Consider the following 23547-nt stretch of genomic DNA (forward strand, 5'->3'; position numbering starts at 1 on the left):
ATGTCTTGCAAGGCCCTTCTAACTTCATCGCTAGTTATAGAAGGAGCCTCTGTAACCTGTTCATTACTATATCGAATGGAGGTATCGTGACTGCTTTGTGTACTCTACAGGTCAGTAAAGAATTCTTCCGCTGCTTTTACTATATCTTCGAAATTGCTGATGATATTACCCTGCTTATCTTTCAGTGCGTATATCTTGGCTTGTCCTAGGCCTAGTTTTTTTTCTCACTGATTTCATGCTGCGTCCATTTTTACTGCTTCCTCAGTCTATCTTACGTTATAATTTCGAATATCTCTTATTTTCTCCTTGTTGATCAGTTTTTACAGTTCCGCGAATTCTACCTGATTTCTTAAGTTGGACGCTTTCATTCCTTGTCGTCCTTTATTATGTCCTTTATTACTTTGCAGGCTTTACGTATTGCTTGCCTTGGTCCGTTACCTCCCACTTGAATTGCTGCTTCTGAAGCCAGCCTAGTTACAGTTTCATTGAAGGGAAGAAGGAGAAGAAGCCGAGGTGCAGACGTCCCTCACATCGGCTCCGTCGTTTTTGAATGTTTGTGCAGCCTTCTTTGCCACCATCACGGATTCAAGCACATCACTGAATTTGTGAAGTCACCGGGAATTGGCGAACACCTTTCTTTAAGGTGGGACGTCCATTTTCAGACTTTACTGGCCTTTCTTGCCGCTCTCTGCTACTCTTCCCTTCCCTTGGAATCCAGTCCGTAACCCTTAATGACCATCGATTATCTTCCTTCCTCATTACATGTCCTACCTATGCCCATTTCTTTTTCTCGATTTCAACTAAGATGTCATTAACTCGCGTTTGTTCCCTCACCCAATCTGCTCTTTTCTTATCCCTTAACGTTACACCCATCATTCTTCTTTCCACAGCTCGTTGCTTCGTCCTCAATTTAAGCAGAACCCTTTTCGTAAGCCTCCAGGTTTCTGCCTCGTACGTGAGTGCTGGTAAGACACAGCTGTTATACACTTTTCTCTTGAGGGATAATGACAACCTGCTGTTCATGATCTGAGAATGCCTGCCAAACGCACCCCAGCCCATTCTTATTCTTATTATCATTTCAGTCTCATTATCCGTATCCGCGGTCACTACCTGCCCTAAGAAGATGTATTCCCTTACCACTTCCAGTGCCTCGCTGCCTATCGTAAACTGCTGTTCTCTTCCGAGACTGTCAAACATTACTTTAGCTTTCCCCAGATTCATTTTTAGATCCACCCTTATGCTTTGCCTCTCCGCGTCAGTGAGCATGCATTGCAATTGGTCCCCTGAGTTACTAAGCAAGGCAATATCATCAGCAAATCGCAAGTTACTGAGGTATTCTCCATTAATTCGTATCTCCAATTCTTCCCAATGCAGGTCTCTGAATATCTCCTGTAAACAAGCTTTGAATAGAGTTGGAGAGATCGTATCTCCCTACCTCACGCCCTTCTTTACTCGGATTTTGTTGTTTTCTTTACGGAGGACTACGGTGGCTGTGGAGCCGCTGTAGATATCTTTCAGTATTTTTACATACGGCTCGTCTACACCCTGATTCCGTAATTCCTCCATGACTGCTGAGGTTTCGAGTAAATCAAACGCTTTCTCGTAATCAATGAAACCTATATATAAGGGTTGGTTATATTCCGCACATTTCTTTATCGCCTGACTGATAGTGTGAATATGGTCTATTGTTGAGTAGCATTTGCGAAATCCTGCCTGGTCCTTTGATTGACAGAAGTCTAAGGCGTTCCTTATTCTATTTGCGATTACATTAGTAAATACGTTGTAGGAAACGGACAGTAAGCTGATCGGTCTATAATTTTTCAACTGTTTGGCGTCCCTTTTCTTACGGATTAGGATTATGTTGGCGTTCTTCCAGGATTCCCGTACGCTCGAGGTCATAAGGCATTGCGTATACAAGGTGGTTAGTGTTTCTAAAACAATCTGGCCACCATCCTTCAACAAGTCTGCTGTTACCTGATCCTCCCCAGCTGCCTTCCCCCTTTGCATAGCTCCCAAGGCTTTCTTCTTCCTGCGTTACTTGTGGTATGTCAAATTCCTCTAGACTATTCTCTCTTCCACCATAGTCGTGGGTGCCACTGGTACTATTTAGGAATATAGCACAACTTTATATTCCACTTTGCGTGCCTCATCTTTCTGATTTTTGGGAACTTTCGGCATGCGTTTTTAACACGTCTTTTATATGAGTTATAGTTGAACCCCGCATCACGCAGGAAACTTACTTATTCGTACTTAAGACTTAAGTACTCGTACTTCACTGTCCACAAACCAAACAGCCCACTTTTCTAGAATTACAAAGAAAAAACGACGGGCTTATCAAAATGAGTGTTACCTGATCATTCGGCACGTCTGTATTGCACTCTTGGCCACCGCGTGAGGGAGATCGCTGCAGGCCGCGTACTTATTCTTCCTTCCTTCACGGTCTTTTGCGGGCAGCCTCCAACTTGCGAGGAACTCCTGCAGGTGACACGTTGCAAGTTAGAGGACAAGATATATTGGTGTGATCTGCGCTCAAAAGCAACCGATGGTCGATTTTCTGTGTACGAGCACTGGAAGTTTCGAATGAAATACAGGACACGAATATTCGGAACTGGCTAGGGGTCTTTACTCGCTTAGAGGTTCCTAAACAGGATATCCGATTTATTAACAAATATTTTTCACCTTACTGAAAACGTCCGAGGATGGGATTGAAACTAGCGTTAGGACATGACGCTGGCATCATGCAACTGCTGAAAAGTCAAGCATTCCAGCGCGAAGGCCCGTCAGCTTTGCTAAGCGGTCAAGGACCTCCATTCAGGGAACTAGACCTCGCTGTCATTGTGGAACTCATCTGCGCAAGTATATGTGTTTTTCAAGAAGCTGTCTATTGGCGACTTTCGTCTCAAAGCGCAATCGGTTCAAGCAGCTGAAGCTGACCATCACAAAGTTCCAGCTCATGGCCAAGCCTACAATGCCCCAAACTCGCTCAATCCGTTGCTCCGTTCCGGCGGCGTACGCCTGCGTGCGGACACCCGTACGCTGAATCTGCATGAGCGGATCGTACGCTGAATCCGATTGAACGATGCGGTCTGTTGATAGCTGGTAACCATTCCGCGGAGCAAAGGTGTTCAAGGTTCGCAACTACCTTTAACAGCAGACGTCACTGGCATATTTTTGCAGATGTGAGTTCAAGCTATTACATCAGGGTTAATATGCGACTCTAGGCTGTCACATTCTCACATTCTGTTGCACAGCCGCATGTGTTGCACTGGCGCGGTCATCCTTGTCCGAAACTTTCCACATTCATATTATCTGTGCCACCTCTTAAAAATGTATTGCAATCGCATCATGTCGCGACATGGAATGCATTCTCGGACGATCACTTTCAGTATGCACTGCATTATATGTTTCAGCAATACCTCTGGAATCGTCGAACCTGCTGCGTTTTACGTCACGCGACAGTGATAGTATCACCGAAAGTGATTCGTCCGAGGATCCCCATATATTGCCATCTATGCTCGGTTGTGTTCGCGCGATGGCGCAGTTTCTGCTGTTGTGCTAGTGACATCTTGCAAGAAGACGCAACACACGCACAACTGTCGCGGAATACAGCTGCGTAAGTCGCAAAGTGACCCCTCTTTACCACTGAGCACACAGCTTGCTGATTTGCTTGCTCACGTGTTCTTTCACTCTGCTAAATATAAGAATGTGCCACACACGCACACGCACACGCACACGCACACACACACACACACACACACACACACACACACACACACACACACACACACACAAATAAATTTCGTGCTTGCTGCTTGTAAACTTCCAAGCAAAATCAAACCTTAACTGAAGCAGAAAAATAAAAAGATGTGCTCAGGTATGAAGCAAGTTGAATAGGGTGGCGGGGGGCACAATAGAGAAGGGGCCAGAAAGAAGACAGAAGAGCGGCAACTTGTGGAAAGAAACACAGTGCCACAGCACACAAATGCAACGCACGGCCGGTTCCGGCAACTCTGTGGTCCAGCTACAGTGCGAAAAAAATATATTGTTCCAAAAAGTCCACACAGCAATTACATCGGTAGCCCCAACCCTACACTAGACGCCGATTTCAGCGTATCTGAAATACACGCCGCTCTACGCAAGCTTAACGGTCGTTCTGCTCCAGGGCCAGACGGGGTCACTAACAAAAGCCTTCGCAATCTCGATGACGAGTCCGTGTCCCATCTGACTGACTACATCAACGATTGCTGGCGCAGTGGTGCCCTTCCAGCCGCCTGGAAGACTGCCAACGTTATCTTAATCCCAAAGCCTGGCAAACCATCTAGCCTCAATAACTTAAGGCCCATCTCCCTCACTTCATGCGTAGGCAAGGTGATGGAACACGCCTTTTTAGCACGCATCAACAGTCACCTCGAGGACAATTCTCTCTATCCCCACACCATCATTGGATTTCGCCCTCACCTTTCTACTCAAGACGCTATGTTGCAGCTCAAACATCAAGTGCTCAACGATCGTTCTCGTAACATGAAAGCCATTCTCGGACTCGACCTCACTCAAGCCTTTGATAACATTTCCCATGCAGCTATCCTTGATCAAGTCTCCAACCTCCAGCTGGGAGAGCGAGCCTACAATTGCATCCGTGACTTTCTCTCCAATCGCACGGCTACCCTCTCGGCCGGGGATTTACGATCAGACCAGCTTCCCCTTGGCAGCAAAGGCACCCCGCAAGGTTCCGTTATCTCTCCCATGCTCTTTAACTTAGTCATGATTGGCCTTGCCAAGCAGCTACAGCAAGTCGACAATATCAACCATACCATCTACGCCGACGACATCACCATCTGGTCGTACCGAGGCAGTGATGGTCAAGTGGAATCAGCCCTCCAAACGGCGATTGACACGGTTGAAGCCTATCTCCAAGGGACTGGACTGCGCTGTTCGCCGGCTAAATCGGAGCTTCTGCTATACAAGCCCACTCAGCGGGGTCGCCCTCCCAAACACCAATCTGATCACCGACCCTGTGACGCCATCACCCTACGCCTTCAAGATGGCAGTCCTATCCCAAACGTCCCTAGTATCCGGGTTCTTGGTCTCACCATCTCTACCAACTGCTCCAACGCCTTGGCTCTCAACAAGATCTGTGCCCAATCTCAAAACACCCTACGACTTCTTAAACGTATATCTAACCGTCGAGGAGGACTCAAAGAAGAAAGCCTTCTCCGACTCGTCCAATCCTTTGTCATATGCCACATCACCTACGTTGCTGCGTACCTCAACTGGTACCGGGCTGAGCAGAACAAGCTCGACACCCTCATACGAGGGGTCTACAAGCAAGCACTTGGTCTCCCACATTGCACCAGCACTGAACTCTTCAACCAACTGGGAGTTCACAACAACCTTTCCGAACTCATTGAAGCCCAACAACGCTCTCAGCTTGAACGGCTCACCCATACTGAAACGGGGCGCTTTATTCTGTCCACGCTTGGCTTCACCTACCATCAGCAACAGGGCCCCAAACAACCGATCCCGACCGACATCCGTAGCTGGATCTACATAGACCCTATCCCTAGGAATATGCACCCTGAATATAACAGGGCCCGGCGCCAAGCTCGGGCCGGAGCTATCATAAAAGCCCTTGCCAACGTACCTGGCGTCACATTTGTTGATGCAGCCCGATACTCCCATGGCACACGATTTGTGGCCGTTGCCACACGTGATGGAGCCCTACACCATGCCTGCAACGTCACTACCCCCACTGCAGAGACGGCTGAAGAAGTGGCCATCGCCCTGGCCACTTTAGATCCCACCTGTCACACCATAGTGTGTGACTCTCGCTCAGCCGTTATTAACTTCAGCAAAGGGCGTATTTGTCCCCAAGCTCTTCGCATCCTCTGCCAGGCACCACATTCTAAAGACAGCATAATCTCCTTAACATGGATCCCGGCCCATGCGGGCCCTGTCCACCCACACCTCCCCAATCTCAACGAGGTCACCCACTCCATTGCGCGAGGCCTAGTCAACCGCGCCGGAGTCACTGGAGATGAGTTGGACACCAGGGACAGTCTGACAACTTATAACGATCTTGTTAAGGCCTTTTACCTGAGTCGCCGAATCTTCCCCCCGCCTCACCCAAAGTTCAGCCGGGCGCAGGCTACCACCCTGCGTCTACTACAAACAAACACGTACCCTTCACCCGCCCGCCTCCACCTTATATTTCCGGACGTCTACACTACCCCCAACTGCCGGTGCTGTGGAATTCACTCGGCTACGCTTTCGCATATGCTATGGGAGTGCCCAGCACAGTACGCACAGACTAACACCACGACTCTCTCGTCGAGGTTGCATGAGGCTCTGCGGAGCTCCACCCTCGACGACCAAACCTGGGCGACCCAGCACGCCCGCGAGGCGGCGGCGAGGCAAGCCCTCGACGTCCCTTCGTGGGAGGCGTAGGCCCGGCCATCATAAAGTGCTGGTTCTACAATAAAAGTTTATTCCTCCTCCTCCTCCAAAAAGAATATATGCGTGGGATTCGCAAAGCAAGTGCGCCCCTGGGCTTAGGTTTAAGGTTCCAAGAAGGGGCAACAGGTCACACAGAATGACCACTGAAGTGGCAGGGTGGAGGAAACTGGATTTGTTGGTTTTTCCGCTAGCCCGCTTGAGGCGCATGCGGAGGGAGGAGCAAGCAGTGGCTAGCGTCTGAATTGTAGAGTACAGAACATGTATTCGCACTTCCCATGCACTCTCACGGCATATACCGGAGGCACGTCAGCCACCCGGGACTATATATATATATATATATATATATATATATATATATATATATATATATATATATATATATATATATATATATATATATATATATGTATATATATGTGTGTGTGTGTGCCCTAGTTGTAACTGAAACTGCATGCATTTCTCAGAGCTCAGAATGATCAGTACAACGTATTTCTTATGTATCAGACATAAAAATAAAATAAATTATGGGGTTTTACGTGCCAAAACCACTTTCTGATTATGAGGCACGCCGTAGTGGAGGACTCCGGAGATTTCGACCACCTGCGGTTCTTTAGCGTGCACCTAAATCTAAGTACACGGGTGTTTTCGCATTTCGCCTCCATCGAAATGCGGCCGCCGTGGCCGGGATTCAATCCCGCGACCTCGTGCTCAGCAGCCCAACACCATAGCCACTGAGCATATGTAACAGAAATACATATGGTGGCTGGTCCAATGCTTTGCAGACTTATAGCCATGTTTGGTGTAACTTGGGCAGCGCATTCATAATGGGCTACTACATACTACACCCGTTTTGTACCTGACCTTTGGTATTGTTGCACGCTATTCCCGCGCACTGAAGCACGCATCCTGCCGTGCATGGAAGAATGCTACAGAAAGACGGTGAAGACGACGATTCGAGTAGCGTTCGCGTTGTTGTTCTGCCATCTTGCCTGCAGCCGTCTCTCTCTGTATATATTTTGTAAATACAATTTCCTATCCCTTTTGGCTAATCTCATCCCTGTGGCAATAATATACCCTCCGGCACATGACAAAAGTCCAGCGTGCAATATTTCTTTACGTCAATATTCAAAAGGCAAGCATGTTTTCGGGATCACAAGTGTCCGTTTTCCGCAAATGGTGCTTATTGTACGTTCTGAATCTGCACGTATTGCTGGTGGTATATCTTCTAATCTGAAGATACTTTGTTCGACGTACTTTTTCCGGCATATTTCTTAACTTACCCTTAAATTCTCTCTGCTATACATGTACAGGTACCTCCTCGAAAAATGGTATGAGTGCTGTGCCTTAATATTGCAGTAAATGTTATGAAAACTGCGAATTGATAAAACAGAAATCCTATTAAATATATACAAGGAAGGTGCAGGCAAGAGCATCATAACAAGCCAGCTGAGATGGTGGCACTATTCTAAAGCTTAGTTCCCACTTGTGCTGTCGAATGGTTGTGACCGATATGCTCAGAAGCTTTGGGCCATTCACACTTCAAGTGATATGACTGACGGTGTTGCATAAGAGCAGCATCTTCCTCTGCCTCTGTCAACGACTTAAGTACATGTAGCGGGTTTAGCTGTGGGAATAGTGGTGTAGCTGAAGTGATGTATCCCGCTGCTTCCGCACACAATCTGATTGACCCACAGCGTGCAGGAATTGGAGTTTCAGCCATCGGCTCAGCGGTGCCTTTCTACGAAATTGACAGTTGAAGAGGTAGATTTCACTTGTTAGAACGGCCCAAGTGAAAATCAGTCAGAACTCATGACCTCAAATGCAGTCACCATGTATGACGGAAGAACAACACGTGACAGAATCATGAGCAGTGGAATTGACCTCACTTGTGTGCAAAGTAGTATGACTGCGTTCGCTATTTCAGTGCTGGTATATTAAACGTTAAACGTTTCAGTTATTTAGATGGTATAATCAACAAAACCACTCTGATAAGCGATGGCAAAGAATAAATAAAAAGTTCGATAGCATGTTACACTGCAGTAGCACGTGAAGGCGAAAGCCTGATGCACACTTGGTAATGCGGCATCACGCATAGTCACGTTGCTGCTTTCGCAGTTTGGCTTCTTCGGCTCGTTTTCAACGCTTACCTGCTGCTTCACGCACTCATACTCGTATAACGGTGTCAGTTTCGCACCAACGAAATTTACCCGACTGGTCGTTGCATTCTTTAAGCAGAGGATTGAAACGCATGCTGTTCTGTGTGTTGTATGGGTGATTTCAATGAATGTATGCACTGTTCGCATCACTTTATTCAGCGCTTGCAGCCCCAGCCTTACGGTGGTATGAGCCACTGACGAGGTCACATCGTTTTTCTGTACCACCCAACTAGACGCAGCGTTTCTGTACGTTGTATACGTAATTCCGAAGAATGTATACACTGTACGCTTCGCTTTGTTGAGTGCTTGTAGCCTCCTCATTATGATAGGAATGAGCTATTGCATTTTTTGCTTGATTAAGGTGTATGAGCCAGTGCTGATGATGATAGCTTTTGTTCCATTGGACGCGTTTTTTCAAGGCCATCGGGGGTGTGAGCCAGTTGAGGCTTTCGCCTCGAAAGCTGCGTGTTCAGGTACTGTCATCGGTCTAATATATGCATTCTTACATGCCGCGGATACAATCCATAAATTGGTTTACATGGATGGATGGAAACAACTTTATTCTGAATCCGGCAAATTTGACGACCCGGGCTCAGGTCTCCCATGAGGGGACTTCGAGGCCTTGCCTCGTCGCCGCCTCTCGGGCTTGCTGGACAGCCCACTCTTGTGTCTTGAGGTTGGAGCTGCGCAGAGCGGCGGCCCACTTCGACGCAAGAGCCTCCGGAGCTACTGCCATTGTAGCTGATGTAACCCGACACTCCCACAACATGTGTGACAGTGTCGCTCTAGTTGCCTGACATAATTTGCAAAGAGCAGTCGGGTATTGCGCGGGGAAAATGTGCTGCAATCGCACCGGATTGGGGAAGGTTTGTGTTTGCAATTGTCGCCAGATGACTGCCTGGCGACGTTTCAGCATGGGGTGAGGTGGGGGCAGCAACCGCCTGCCTAGCTGGTAGTGCTTGGTGATGTCATTGTACCTGACCAGGCGTTCTCGCGTGTTTTGAGCCAGCAGTTCTGAACTCGAAGAGGCGGTCTCCGATTCTGCGCGGCGGGTCAGTTCTCGCGCAGAGCGGTGTGCTACCTCGTTCAAGTTAATGAGGCCCTCATCGGTGGGGGTGGCGACGTGCGCTGGAAACCATATGATGGCGGTGTTATCTAAGTGCTGTCGACCAGCTTTCCTTAGAATCTGGAGAGCTTCGGAGGAAATGCGCCCCCGCGCGTAGTTGCGAACTGCGGATTGTGAGTCGCTAAAAACTACCTCGCAGAGGGGGTCGGTAAGCGCAAGCGCAATTGCTACCTCTTCTGCTGTTTCGGGGTATTCTGTTGCGACACTACACGCGTGCGTAAGCCGGGAGCTAACGTCTACGACTACCGCCGTGAACCGGTGTTCTCGTGTGTATTCTGCGGCGTCTACAAAGCGCGTAGTCCTCTTTCCACCCAAGGAGCGCAGCAGTGCCTTGGCACGGGCCTGGCGTCGGCCCCGATTAAATTCGGGGTGAATGTTTCGAGGTATAGGGGCGACAATCAGCGTGTCGCTGAGGTCAGGTGGAATGACCTGTTTCTGACCGTGTTGGACGTGGTAGTTGAAGCCGAGTTTCTGCAGGATGTAGCGGCCCGTGGCTGTCAGAGACATGCGTTCGAGTTGAGAGGTTCTTTGCGCATCCACAATTTCCTCAAGCGTGTTGTATACCCCCAGCTGTAGCAGACGAGCAGTGCTTGTGGACTCCGGTAGGCCAAGGGCGATCTTGTAAGTCTTGCGTATAAGGGTGTTGATTTTCTCCCTTTCAGTGACATTCCAGTTGTGGAAGGCAGCCACATAAGTGATGTGACTGATTGCGAAAGAGTGTATGAGGCGCATGACACTGTCCTCCTTCATGCCCGTGTGCTTGTTTGTAATGCGTTTGATCAGGCGGGTAGCCGCTGTAACCTTTCCTTCGATTTTGCGAATAGCTTCTATGTTTGACCCGTTGGCTGTTATATGCATGCCTAGGATGCGTATCTTCGGGACTCGGGGAATGCAGGAGCCGTCTTGCGTATAGAGGATTATGTCGTCACATTGGCGCGATTCGGCTGTAGGCTTGGGCCGGCGGCGCGAGCGGTAGACGAGCAGCTCCGATTTCAGTGGAGATAGTCGGAGACCTGTGTCTTGGAGGTAGGTTTCGACTGCAGAGACCGCTGCTTGTAAGGTGCATTCTATCTGACCATCACTGCCCTTGTTGACCCACAGGGTGATGTCATCTGCGTACAAGGCGTGATGGAGGCCATCGATCTGGTCGAGGTAGGCCGGGAGACCCAGCATAACGAGGTTGAAAAGGAGCGGGGATATGACCGATCCTTGAGGAGTGCGGGTGCTTCCTAGTGTATGTTCGTCGGATGTCATGCTGCCGACCGCGAGGGTGACTGTGCGGCGCGACAGGAAGTCTCTGACGTAGTTGTAGCTTCGCTCACCCAAGTTGAGCTTGTTTATGCGGCTCAGGATTGCTGCATGTGCTACATTGTCAAATGCCTTTTCCAAATCTAGACCGAGGATGGCCCGGTTGCCACTAGTTGGGTCATTGATAATCTGGTGGTAGAGCTGGAGCATGACGTCTTGAGTGGAGAGGTGTGACCGGAAGCCCACCATAGTGGGTGGGTAGGCTCCAGTGTCCTCGATGTGGTGGTTGATGCGGGAGAGGAACGCGTGCTCCATCACCTTGCCAACGCAGGATGTGAGGGAAATGGCCGCAAGTGATCGAGGCTGGACGGCTTGCCTGGCTTCGGTATCAGGACTGCTTTAGAGCGTTTCCACGCCTCTGGGATGCAACCTGCTCGCCAGCATTTGTTGATGTATGCCGTAAGAGCGGTTATCGAGGCATCATCGAGGTTTCTTAGAGTCTTGTTCGTAACCTTGTCGGGACCAGGTGCTGATTTGCCATTAAGGTCGTGGAGAGCTGCGCGGATCTCTGACTCGTGAAATTCTTCATCGAGTGTCACATTTGTTTCTCCAGTGTAATCTCCGTGTTGAACATCGGGCCGTTGAGGGAAGTACTTGGCTACCAGGCGTGTCACGAGCTGGTGATCACTCGTGGTAGCGTGTTCCTTGTGCAAAAAGCGTTGCAGGTTTGCTTGCTGAGCAGACTTGCTCTGCGTTTCCCCCAAGAGGTGACGAAGGAGGCGCCACGTACTGCCATTGTGGAGCTGCCCATCGACCGCGTTGCAGATGTCATACCACTGTTGGCGGCTTAAGGTCCGGCAATGTTCTTCCAGCTGGCGATTGATATGTGCGATCTTCTTACGAAGCTTTCGGTTGTGCCTTTGCTTTTTCCATCTTGCGTTTAGTGACGTCTTGGCTTCCCAGAGGTGGGCTAGCCGGCTGTCGATCTTGTCAACCTGGACCTCGGGTGCGAGCGTCTGCGTCGCCTTGTTCATGTCGTCGTTGAGCGTCTCCATCCATGCCTCGATGTCATCGATGTTCTCCTCACCTCTCTGTTCAGCTCGCTGCTTTCGGAATTTGTCCCAGTCCGTCCATTTGAATAGCTTAGGAAAAGGGGGTGTACCCGCTTGAGGAATTCGTGTTTCTATGATCATGTGGTCACTACCGAGATCTTCAAAGGTATTGCGCCACATTGCTTGAGGGATGTTACGGACCGCCGTCAGGTCTGGTGTCGTGTCCCGCGCCGTAGAGGTGCCCGTGCGGGTCGGCGCCGTGGGATCGGTAATAAGAGTTAACTCGGCATCATGTAGGTCCTGCCACAGGCGTCGACCTTTGGCGGTAGTGTAGCCATAGCCCCAGGCCTCGTTCGGGGCGTTAAAATCTCCCCCGACCAGAAACGGGTTTGCGCCCGCCAAGGCAAGCGCCCCTCGGAACAGAGAGAGGAAACGAGCCCGTGAGTGAGCCGGATTACTATATACGTTGAGGAGAAATACACTGTGGTTGCGTGTTCTATTGGGAAGGAGCTCTACAAGCATGTTTTCCGCATGTGTGCCGCTTACGCTGTGTTCTTGCGCTACTGTCCCTTTCCGAATTAAAATTGCAAGTCCGCGATCAACGGGAATCGGCGAGGCATGCGCAGTGTAACCTGGAAGCTTTGGTACGGTACCTACTGTTTCTTGTATCATTATGATGTCGGGTTTGGGTTGCGCGTGTCGGACGTATTGTTGCAGCAGTGGTTGCTTCTTAGTGAAGCCCCGACAGTTCCACTGCCACACCACGAGCTCGTTAGTGGGGCTGGCCATCGTGGTGCTGTACTTGTGCGTTACCTGAAATAGGGCTAGGGTGAATGACTGTAGGGCCCATGGTGGGCATCATTTCCACGCTTGGGCGAAGGCCTATGTGAGTCTCGATTTTGTCTATATGGACTTCAACCCTGTCTGTTCGAGCAGTGAGGTTATTGACCGCAACGCCGATGTTGCGCATCCCGGTTTGAATTTCTGATAGCAGCTTCCTCATTTCTTCTTGTTCTTTCCGCCAGTCATTTATCGTGACATGTGCTTTGCGCCAATCACTTACTGCTGATTCGAGGTTCTCGAGCTGTTGAGACTCGGAACTGGCCGCCGCGCGTTTCTTTGTGGGCGGCGCCGCACTGTCGTTACCGTTCGTGACGGGAGTCGGGACTAAAGGAGGTTTAGGTATAGATGGCTGCGCCATCGACTGTTTAATCTCTCGAATTTCTTGGGTTAATTGTAGCACGACCGTACGTAATTGTGCGTTTTCGCGCTGCATTTCTTCTAATGCCACGTCCCTGGGGTCCCTCTTATTATTGGGTTCTGAGGCAGTAGGCAGTATTGGAGTCGAGGCAGTAGCTCCCTGAGCGTCTCAGCGAGCCCTTAACCGCATCTGCCCAGCTCACCTTGTCAGGTAGGTCCGAATCTTGCTGGCCGGCTTGCTTCGGACGCCGAGAGCTCGAACGGCTACGGCTCGCCCTGGGAGTTTTGCTGCGCGCCCGGCTCCGAGACCTGCTCTGCCGGCGGGATGGAGACCCCGCAACCGAGCGAGACCGGGCCCGGCCTCGAGAGCGGGAGCGGGAGGCAGGTGGGAAATGTTGGTCGTAGGTCTGTTGCTGTAGCTCGAGGGCGGCCTCCGCAGCTGCCCTCTGTCGGTCTCCGCGTCGTTTCTTAACAAGATAGGGGGTCTTGAATCGAGCCTTGCAGGCCTTGTCCGCAGTGGGATGCGCTCCCCCACAAAGGTGACACCTTGGCGTGCATGTGTGATTGGGGTCTGGGTTCGAGGCTCCGCAGCCTCTACACACACGGTCTTGGGGGTTCGGGCAGACGTCCATGCGATGGCCGACGCGTCCGCACTGGTGGCACATGTCAATCTGCTTTCTGTACAAGGTACACCTGAGCATAGCACCCCCGTAGTACACCCACGTTGGTACTCGGCCACCATCGAAGGCGATGATGACCGACGTGGTCTTGCTGAGTCTTTTGGCCGCTAAGGCACTCGGGTTCCTCTTGTTGACGATATTGAGGTGAATGTCCTTCGCGTCTTCTTCGAGAGGAATGCCTCGGACGACTCCCTTGACTGTATAGTCGGGCGCAGTTTCATATGCCCGTATCTCGAACTTGTGTCCGTCGACCTCAAAGCTGTCGAGTCGGCGGTACCGTTCTGCATTAGGAGAGTGAGGGGTACTCACAACGATGATATTTTGCTGAATATTTGGGCAGACAATGTCTTCCGTGGCGTCTTGTGGAGATACGTTTGCCGCCCTATATAGGGCCGAAGCGAGGCGGACGACCCCGACTTTTGCAACGTTCAAGCCGCCCCGTGGCCTGATAACTACTTTGTGGTGATCACGTGGAAGAGTGGGCATCTTCCCTGCCTTCAGAACTTGCTGCTTGTGAGCGCGCGGGCCTCGTTGCGCCTTGTTCGTGTCTCCAACGCCGGTTTGGGAGGCTGATGCAATGTTAGGGTTAGCGCGCTTGCCCCAAGGAAGAAGTCGTTCACGCGGGCCAATGGTGCACCATCCTGCTTCTTCGGAAATCTCGGTGAGTGAGATGTCAGTTCCTGCAACTTGTATTTCCATGGCGGCTTGAAGAAATTTGACGCGCAGCCGTAACTGCGGCTCACGTAGCGGCCGGAGCCCTAAGCTTAGCAGTAAGCTTAGCTCGGCGGTGCAGCGGCTCGGCAGAAATGGTCCAATAAAGCGGTGAAAATGCAGTTCCCACCTTGAAGACGAATATCGGTAGAGTCAGGATAACTTGCGGGAGATGATGGTGCAAAATTACAGAGATATTTTGCATAAACACTGCGAAATCATTTACGAAAGACAGAGCCGGCGTGAAGTGCATCCGCTCCCTTCGGCTTCTTCTTCCTCCTCCTTGGTTTACATAAAGATATGAAATGTTGTAACTACACTAAGTGATAAAATTGAAGTAAGGCCAGCTGAGAACTGTATAGAACATCTTTTATGGGGACTAGTTTGTGCAACATGTCGACAGAAGTTGTGCTGTTTTATTTTCATAATCGCAAGGTCTGTGCGCATTCTCTGTTTACGTGTTACTGTGTGCATGAAATGAACAGCACAACTTGTACGGTGAAGACGTGAGTATTATATCTTGTACAGGACTAAATTTTTATTAGTTACGCAACGATTTCTTTTTATCATTCGATCCTTACGGGGCCGGTGCTTTCTTCGTCGACGCCGCCAAATATGACAGCGAAGACAGGTTTGCAGTCTCGGTCGTTGGCACGCGCGGAACACTTATCAGCGCCGCGTCAATCTACACTAAACACGCGAACGAGGCGGAGGAAACCACGATAGCCTTGGCTCTTCAAGCCGCAAAAGGCCCGACGACCATTTTCTCCGCCTCGCGCACGGCGGTCGGGGCTTTCTCGTTCGCTCTAATTTCTGAATACCCAGCCGGCATCGTCAACAGATCCTTTCGTATTACTACGGGAGAAGAAACTAGAGGTCATACCATAGCGTGGTTCCCGGGCCACGTGAACGATGTAACTAACCAAGCGGGTGGCAACCCTAATGAGTGGGCCAAGTGCCTGGCGCGGGAATTCACAAACCGCGCCCGAGCTAAAGGTGCGGCTCTCCCACAGGAATGCCCCTTCAAACGTCATCTTACCACCTTTCACGAAATTACGTCGCATTACAGGAACAGCAGGAGGAAATTACTCCCCCCCAGCCCGAAACAGAACAGGGCTCAGGCCGTTACTTTCAGGCTCTTACAGATCAAGTCCTACCTCACGCCCAGAGCGCTTAGTTGGATAGACCCCAACTTCCTGCAGTCGTGCTCCAAATGCGGTCATGCGTGCTGCTCCTTCGACCACGTGCTCTGGCTGTGCCAGTACAACGCGGGCTCCGACCTTCAATACAAGTCCAAGTGGGATGCCTTGCTGAAGAGCTCGGATTTCACGAACCAACTACAGAGGGCCGTACAGAGGGCCCGCGACGTCGCGGAGAGCCACCACCTCCCTGTCCCGTCGTGGACGGAGCCACCAACTTGATTGGGGAAATCACGAAGTCGACGGCTTATGAGAGTTCATCCGATCGCTCTCGTAAACACAATACACACTTCCTCCACTCCGTCTTTTTCTGCCGGCGATCGCATCAGTCCTGGAAGGGTAGACCGGCTACCTGCCTTCGATGACTATCTCCGTGGGTGCTGGATAACTCAAGTGAATATCACAAGAACGAGAAAAATGCTTTTGACGCGGCTGTAGCTTAGGCCTGGCGTTCTCGCTTCGCTTCGCTTAGAGCAAACGCCGTATTTTCCGTGAAGACGTTACACACCGTCCGTCTCAGACAGACCAAAGAGAGACGAGCAGGCATGTGGATGGCAAAGTTGCAAACATTCTTCAAGGTGACCAAACAGCCATATCTGCAAGGCGGAGAACCAAGGCGAGGAATGGCAGGCGGATGAAGCAAGTTTGGGCCACGAGGGCCCATTTATTCGCCGAAAAACTGCTCATGGCGCACACAGGTGCAGTAATTAAGGTTTACACTTTAATTCAGGTGTACAAAGAAGAATGGTGGGTGTAACGTTAAGGGATAAGAAGAGAGCAGACTGGGTGAGGGAACAAACGCGAGTTAATGATGCCTTATAGTTTAAATCAAGAAAAAGGAATGGGCATGGGCAGGGCATTTAATGAGGAGGGAAGATAAGCGATGGTCATTAAGGGTTACGGAATGGATTCCAAGAGAAGGGAAGCGTAGCAGGGGGCGGCAGAAAGTTAGGTGGGCGGATGAGATTAAGAAGTTTGCAGGGACAACATGACCACAATTAGCACATGACTGGGGTAGTTGGAGAAGTATGGGAGAGGCCTTTGCCCTGCATAGCGCGTAGCCAGGCTGCTGATGCTGCTGCTGCTGATGATGATCCGCGCTCATCGAGTGTGATGTGTTCATGTTTGCTTGTGCGCACTGACACCATGCCCGTTCATTACATTAGTAAGCGAACATTTCCAAGCTTATACGGTGAATAAATCTGCTATCCTTACTTCGTATATTTGTCAGCTAATTTGCTATCGCAATAGATGCTTCGCGTTTCGGGCGAAACTGCGACTTTTCTTATTACAAGGCTTTAATATTGTCACGTGACGCTCCCGCCTAGTTTCTTACTTCCTCCATGACACTGTGCTCTGCGGTCGGATGGATAACGTGGGTCGTGTGGTGGGAATTTCAGCATCTTGCTGATTTGCTGGAAAAAAATTAAGTGAGTGCCGTGAGTGTCCTAACTTTTTTCACAAGCGCTGCTTATATCCAAGTCATAAAATGTGAAGTATGGGCGGAGTACATTTGGTAAAAGACAGCATGTCTACATAATTTCATACTTGCATGGAATGCCGTTCACATCTGGATCTGCACCTGAGGGCTCGACCTGAGGATCTGGACCTGACGTCAACTGAGGATCTAGTTTTAGTCATGTGGTGCACACTGACGATGGGGTTAAATAGCGGAATGGTTGGTTAACCACTGCATCCAGCAAAGTGTTGTATTCGTTGAAGTAGCTAAGTACTAAGTACCACCGGTGTCCTTAAAACAGCTGCGAGGATGAGGTTGGCCAAATAATTGCTTTGCCTAAATGGGGACAATAGTCGAATCTTCCTTGTTTTATGAGTGGCAGTTATTGCACACAGAAGCTCCATGAGTGCACTGCTACGTCTTTCGTGCAGCAGTGCCCGCTTACTGACTGTCGCTGTATTCCAAGAGACACGAGGACTGAACAATTTCTGCAAGTGTATTCTCCGATCAAACACCAATCCAACAGTAAAGATTGCTCGATTCCCATTCGAAATACCTTGACGGGTCCGTTCGCGTCATAAACAGGACTTCCACGTCCGTGTCGACACTTGTAAGGTCGGCGCACCGGGGAAACACATCATGGTTTGGTCACCCGAAAGAGTTAAGCCGGCCGTACATCACGGACCACGCAGCTTTAGTTTCCTCATATTCTAATACTGCCGGATATGTGCGCCTCCTCAATCTAACAAAAGAGGACGCTTTGATGTTTACGCACCCCTCTGTATTTCACCGAGACCAATGCCAGTGCCCGAAAGGCGACCACCACTGGCACGGGCCTTTCCCACACAGGCTTGAACAAACGTTCTAAAATTTTGTATATCGCAATGACCGAAAATTTGAAAGTGCCGAATATTACGTTGCCGGACAGACAGACAGACAGACAAAGAACCTTAATTACAAGGTCGTGAGAAGCTTTGCCCTAGGGCAGAGCTGCGGGCCGCTCCCACGTGGCGACGGGCCGGAAAGAATTGCAAATAGACTTGATATGTATTCCATACTGTAAATATTCGCACACCTTCGGAAGCGAAACGGCAGAGAATATTATGCACATTCTTAAGACGGCGGACATGGCTGCTCGTCAAAGGCCGAGTTGTGTTACGGAAGCAGCGTGCACGCTCCGCACTTTGCAGGAGAGACTCGCCTCTGTTGTTTTGGCGCTGATGTGGTGCTTGGTGGTCAGATCGTCGCGGACTTGGCCGTTGGCGTTTCCGCACAGCCCGCACGTCTTGCCGTCGAAGCCGTGCGGCAACGAGGCGACGACGGTGCCGTTCGCATGCAGCGCGACAACCAGGCCGTGGCGGTGCACGCGCAGCTCGAGCGCGCCGCCGTGTGCCTCGAGCGCGACGTCGTCTCCCCCGTGCGGGAGCGGAACGAGCTGGCCGTCGACCGCCGCGCTTCCGTTGGAGAACAGCGTGGCCCTCGTGCAGTGGACGAACACGTGCGCGGCGACCTGCGTCGTCGGCGAGAACTGCGATCAGCCCAACTGCGAATGGCTCGCTTTCCTTGCTGACTTGTTTAGGGCAACATTGTCACAGGGAACACGGCCTGACTGTGCCGTGCCAGTAAGCTTCGAGGGGCGCCTGTAGAAGTTCGCGAAACTGCGCTCTATCTCCTCCCTCTCTCTTTTGATTCCTACACCAGCAAACCGGACGCGCCACTCGTTAACCTCCCTGCCTTTCCTCTCTTATATTTCTCTCTCTCTCTCACACGCACAAAGCTGACATTATTAGGTCAGATCAATTTATTTATTTAAGGGCCAACAGCAACGAAATTTCATTTTGGCTATACTTGTTATGAATGACTACATATACCACTAAAGCGAACTTGGCAAAACCCCAGGGCTGGAACTTGTGTAGCTTTCTTGACAGAAGACTTCAAACAGCCCCCATGCTGACGGCCCACGTACTTTGTGGTTGTCGCTGCACTCCTTAAGAAGTTTACACCCCTTGGGACTTAATTGTCCCACAACGATGATTGTCATCTGCGTTGCTTGCGTTCCCTTTCTTGCGAACTCCGAGCTGGCTACTTTCATGTCGACAATGCTTTGTCACGCTGATAACGCCAAGCTATTTGTGACTTGGAAGTACCGGGCTCGCAGCGTTAAAGAAAGGAAATGCGTACAAGACAAATCACTGTTACCGTTGTGCGACAAGTTGTGACCCAAAGGGCGTAAACTTTTTTTAAGAGTCTGCAGTATAGGGGGGTCCCAGCACACAGGCCTCCGGGATTTTACAGCTCCCCAAGCATAGAGTTTTTAAATAGGGGGGAAATGTGGCGCTAGTGTCTACGGGTGCTCTCCTGAGCGTTGCCTCAACCTATATGGGAATGATGAGAAGTACAGGCTTCGAATTGACTTGGATCTTCAGAATAGCGGCGTTTGCTTCCGGCGCAGTAAAAGAAGCTATACTCAAACATTATCGCGTAAAATCTAATTTTATTTCTGCAGTGTCTTATGTAATGCGCAACACGTTACATAAACTTTGTATGACTTTGAGATTGAAGCACGGTTTACTATGGTTTACACCAGGACACACAAGGGTATGCATTCTTGTGCAATTCTGTTCCGGATTTAACGCCAGAAAAGAATTATTTATTTTACAGCAGCAATAACAACCGTGCATGTACTTATAAAGAAGTACTCATCAAGTATTTATGGAAATTAAAATTTTGTACTGTGAGAAAGTGTTGCGCCCTTGAGAGGAATGCTACAAGTGTTGTTTGCTACGACGCCTGCTCGCTGCGAACGCGAGACTTTTCTCGCAAACGACAGGCACTTGCAAAATCTCTCGCTCTTTCGAAAGGCCGCGTTAGCTGTCATGATTGCTGATCGTCGTCAAGTACATTTAAGCACATCTGCTGCAGTGCTAGCTAGGACGCTTGTGGCCTCCTACGTGTATGCTTCATTAAATTTTGACGTACCGCTACCGAAGCGTTATGGCGTGGCTTTGCACTTACACATCTTGCAACACTAGACTAGAACCAGGAAGCAACAACCTTTCCTACCACAAGTAAGTTTGTGTTCTCAAAGTCCTAAAACACGCATTTCAATGGGCACATAAACGAGCAATGCATAATATGAAGCCCTAAAAAAATTTGATCGTCAAGCCACCATAAGTACAACTGTCTATCTCTTGTACGAGTAGTGCCTTCTTTTTCCTATTCTGAAGCTTCACAAAGCACGCAACGCTACAGCGCCAACCTAACACACTTAGCAAACCAAGGTTCAAACGGTCAAAACATATTCTTTCAACGTGGACGATGCCGTCGCTTTCTCGTGAGAACTTTGACACCACGCCGCGACACAAACATAGTCCCAGCATCTGGCGCAGCGCGCTATCGCCACTTCGAGCAACATAACAAAGGCAGAGAGCTTTGCGTTGCACTGTCCCACTGCAGGTTACAGCAATTGCGCTTGGAGAGAAACCAAAACTGCCAAAAAATACTTGTAGACTAGTTTGCCAATCATCAGAATGCCAATCCGTAGCCTGTACTTCCCATCATTCCCATGATGGTTGAACGATCGCAGAGCCAGATTTCCATCTAGTTATACTAATATGAAACTCTATGCCCGCAGGCTAACGTGGGCACCGCCCAATCTTTGAGGCCATGTCGATAAATCGCGTAGTCTAGGTGATGCGTCATTCCCGGCGAGCGGTAATGGCACTGTTGTTTTCTTCCAGTTTTAGTATCAGAAAATGGCTGTTTTTGCGAGCTCATTATGGCACTCACGATCGTCGCTGAAAAGTAAAATTTTGCACAGAGGCTCCTCTATATCTACACTATCGTTAGTTAGGGTTGTTAACGCAGTTCAACATACCATTGCAGATTGGCCTTTAAAGGCCCCTGTATCGGAAATGTTAGGTATGGGATGAGGTACAACCAATTAAGAATTTCACCTAAGAACATTCATAGATAAGAAACAAAAAGTTAAGGTAGGTATACCTACGAATAAAGGGTGACAATAAAAGGCAAATACACGGTTTACATGGGGCATTCGAAAATGAACGGGCAATTAATTTCGCTCGAGCGAAGAATCATCCGCAATGAACCTAGGTTGTGGTAGCGACACCGTGGTGGGGAGGGGAATTGTAATCTGATGCTGTTAGAGGCAAAAATGAAGCAGATAACGTAGTAATTTGTGAGTGTGGTTTCAGGACTTGAAGTTGATGAGACATTTTATTACATGATAACAGCGCCATGCTGTATGCTGTACACCATATGTGTATACCCTTTGTCTGAAGCATTGAAAATCATTACTGACCTCTTGTTTGGAGAGGCTGACGTGGCCGTAGAAATGACCGTGGTGACAGTCTTGGAACATGACGAACTCGCTTTCCCGGCTAAGGGGGAACGAAAGCCCGTCGAACGTAACCAGGGTGCTGTTCTTCAGTAGTAAACACTTGGGTTGCTCTGCGAAGAAACAAACACAAACAAAGGCGGCTCGCGCACGCTGCCTATCTGTACAAAACCTAATGTCGGCTGAGTTGCTGCATATTAGTTTCCGGGAAAGGAACGCAACTGAAGACAAGAACCGAGAAAGGGCTCAAGAAATTGTAAGTTTAGAACTCGCGATAGAATTTTCTTCTTGTATTACGAGCACCTGCATTTGTATACAAAATTGTTACGTGAACACCTATAACATATAATATAAAGTAACGGTAACAAGCGCCACACACGCGCCCATGAGCACACGAAAAGAATTGGACACTTAAGACTGCCTACGTGTGGCAATACGAAAGCATTATACCGTTTGTATATTTCGGAACATCATGAACGCGCTCATTTTATACACTCATGAAGTGGCGCCACCTACTCACCGTTGGCTGCGCCGTGCCCAATGACGCACACACTAGGCCGCATCTTTAGTCAGCCAGGTGGCTGCGCGACGTGTGCAACGACGCACCTACTGTGCGCACGCCTTTGGTAAACCGGAGGCGTCGTCGAAGAAACGTCTAGCACCCCGGAGGCCCGGGCTCGATTCCCACCCAGACCATACCAAGTTTTCCTTTCATAATTTACTCATTTACAGAAGCCTCCCTGAGAAATTTAACTTTAATCAGAGCATTTTACGACGTGATCTTACTCTGCGCCGTCGGCCATTTTTGGTACCATCTCTCGCTGACGCCGACCACGATGGATTTTCGCGTTACGGGGCCTATAATGCTTTCGCAATAATAAGGAGCGCCATATTGTTACGATGAGATAAGCTTATTTTGAACTATGATGGGGGAGGCTTAGCCATCGAAACAATCAGAATACAAGTCCTCCTCTTTCATCGGTCTCCCAATGTTTTAGCCAGTTCGCGCAGTTTCGCCTTTCGCGCGGTTTTTCGCGCAGTTTTAGCCTTCCTTCTTACCGCCATACTACGTTCCCTTCTCGCGCACCCATTATGGGAAAGAACAACTTGACCACGCTCCAGCAACTACACTAAATGAACTAGACCGGAAAACTGTGGACGTTCTGGCGCTTACTAATAAAACTCATTTGACCTGTTTGAAACTGCTTATGCTTCTAATTATTCATTGAAATATGTACGCTGTGTTATTGTTCTTGTAATTGCCATTTGTGATAGAAGTGTCTGATCGTTTCTTTATTTGCTGATGGTTACATAACTGAACCCATATACCAAATCGTCGTGTCACTGCTGCTGTACGGGTGGCTAGAGCTTAGTCAAGCTGCACAGATACAGCTTTATTTCTCTGGCCCCACTGTATTGTCTGCGGCGAAAATAAAACTTGATTGATTGATCGACTGATTGATTGATCGATTGATTGATTGATTGATTGATTGATTGATTGAATTGTGGCGCATGCGATACCTCCGGAGTCGTCATGGTATGGCGTTAGCGCCCGTTTAGATACTTGTTTTAAAGAATAGTGATCAAAACTAGAAAAAGAATGCTGCCATCTCTGTATTTCTATAACCCTCCGTATAGAAATTCTATGCAGTACACAAATTTACGGGGATCTAGAAAGTCAACGCGAACGCTTAAACCGGACCGCCTCGCTATGTTGGGGTTCACTCTGCGAAGGGCTGTCTGCTACGCTCGAGAGTTGTAGGCGGTACCGCGGTCGAGGAGGGAGGGTGAAAGAGGCGTGAAACGAGAAGTGAAGCCAGAGGAGGAGAGTGTCATTACTTTACGAATTTTCGGGGGTTTTAGTCTCGCGGCCAGTACGACAACATGTGCTGCTGTGTATGGGCCC

The 23547-nt window shown here is 49.5% G+C and overlaps 1 protein-coding gene across 2 annotated transcripts in view; it reads right to left on the reverse strand.

Moving 5' to 3' along the window:
- The window catches only part of LOC139057173 (sushi, von Willebrand factor type A, EGF and pentraxin domain-containing protein 1-like), a 173680-nt gene that overhangs the window by 14475 nt on the left and 135658 nt on the right, over window positions 1–23547 (reverse strand). For both annotated transcript variants that reach the window (XM_070534968.1, XM_070534967.1), the window contains exons 30-32: window positions 21606–21754; window positions 18486–18794; window positions 2351–2475 (exon numbers count right to left, since the gene is read on the reverse strand). In XM_070534968.1, the coding sequence (XP_070391069.1) occupies window positions 2351–2475; window positions 18486–18794; window positions 21606–21754 (583 nt within the window). The remainder of the gene's footprint in view (window positions 1–2350; window positions 2476–18485; window positions 18795–21605; window positions 21755–23547) is intronic.

Source organism: Dermacentor albipictus, chromosome 3 (assembly GCF_038994185.2).
Source record: "Dermacentor albipictus isolate Rhodes 1998 colony chromosome 3, USDA_Dalb.pri_finalv2, whole genome shotgun sequence".
Lineage (NCBI taxonomy): Eukaryota > Metazoa > Arthropoda > Arachnida > Ixodida > Ixodidae > Dermacentor > Dermacentor albipictus.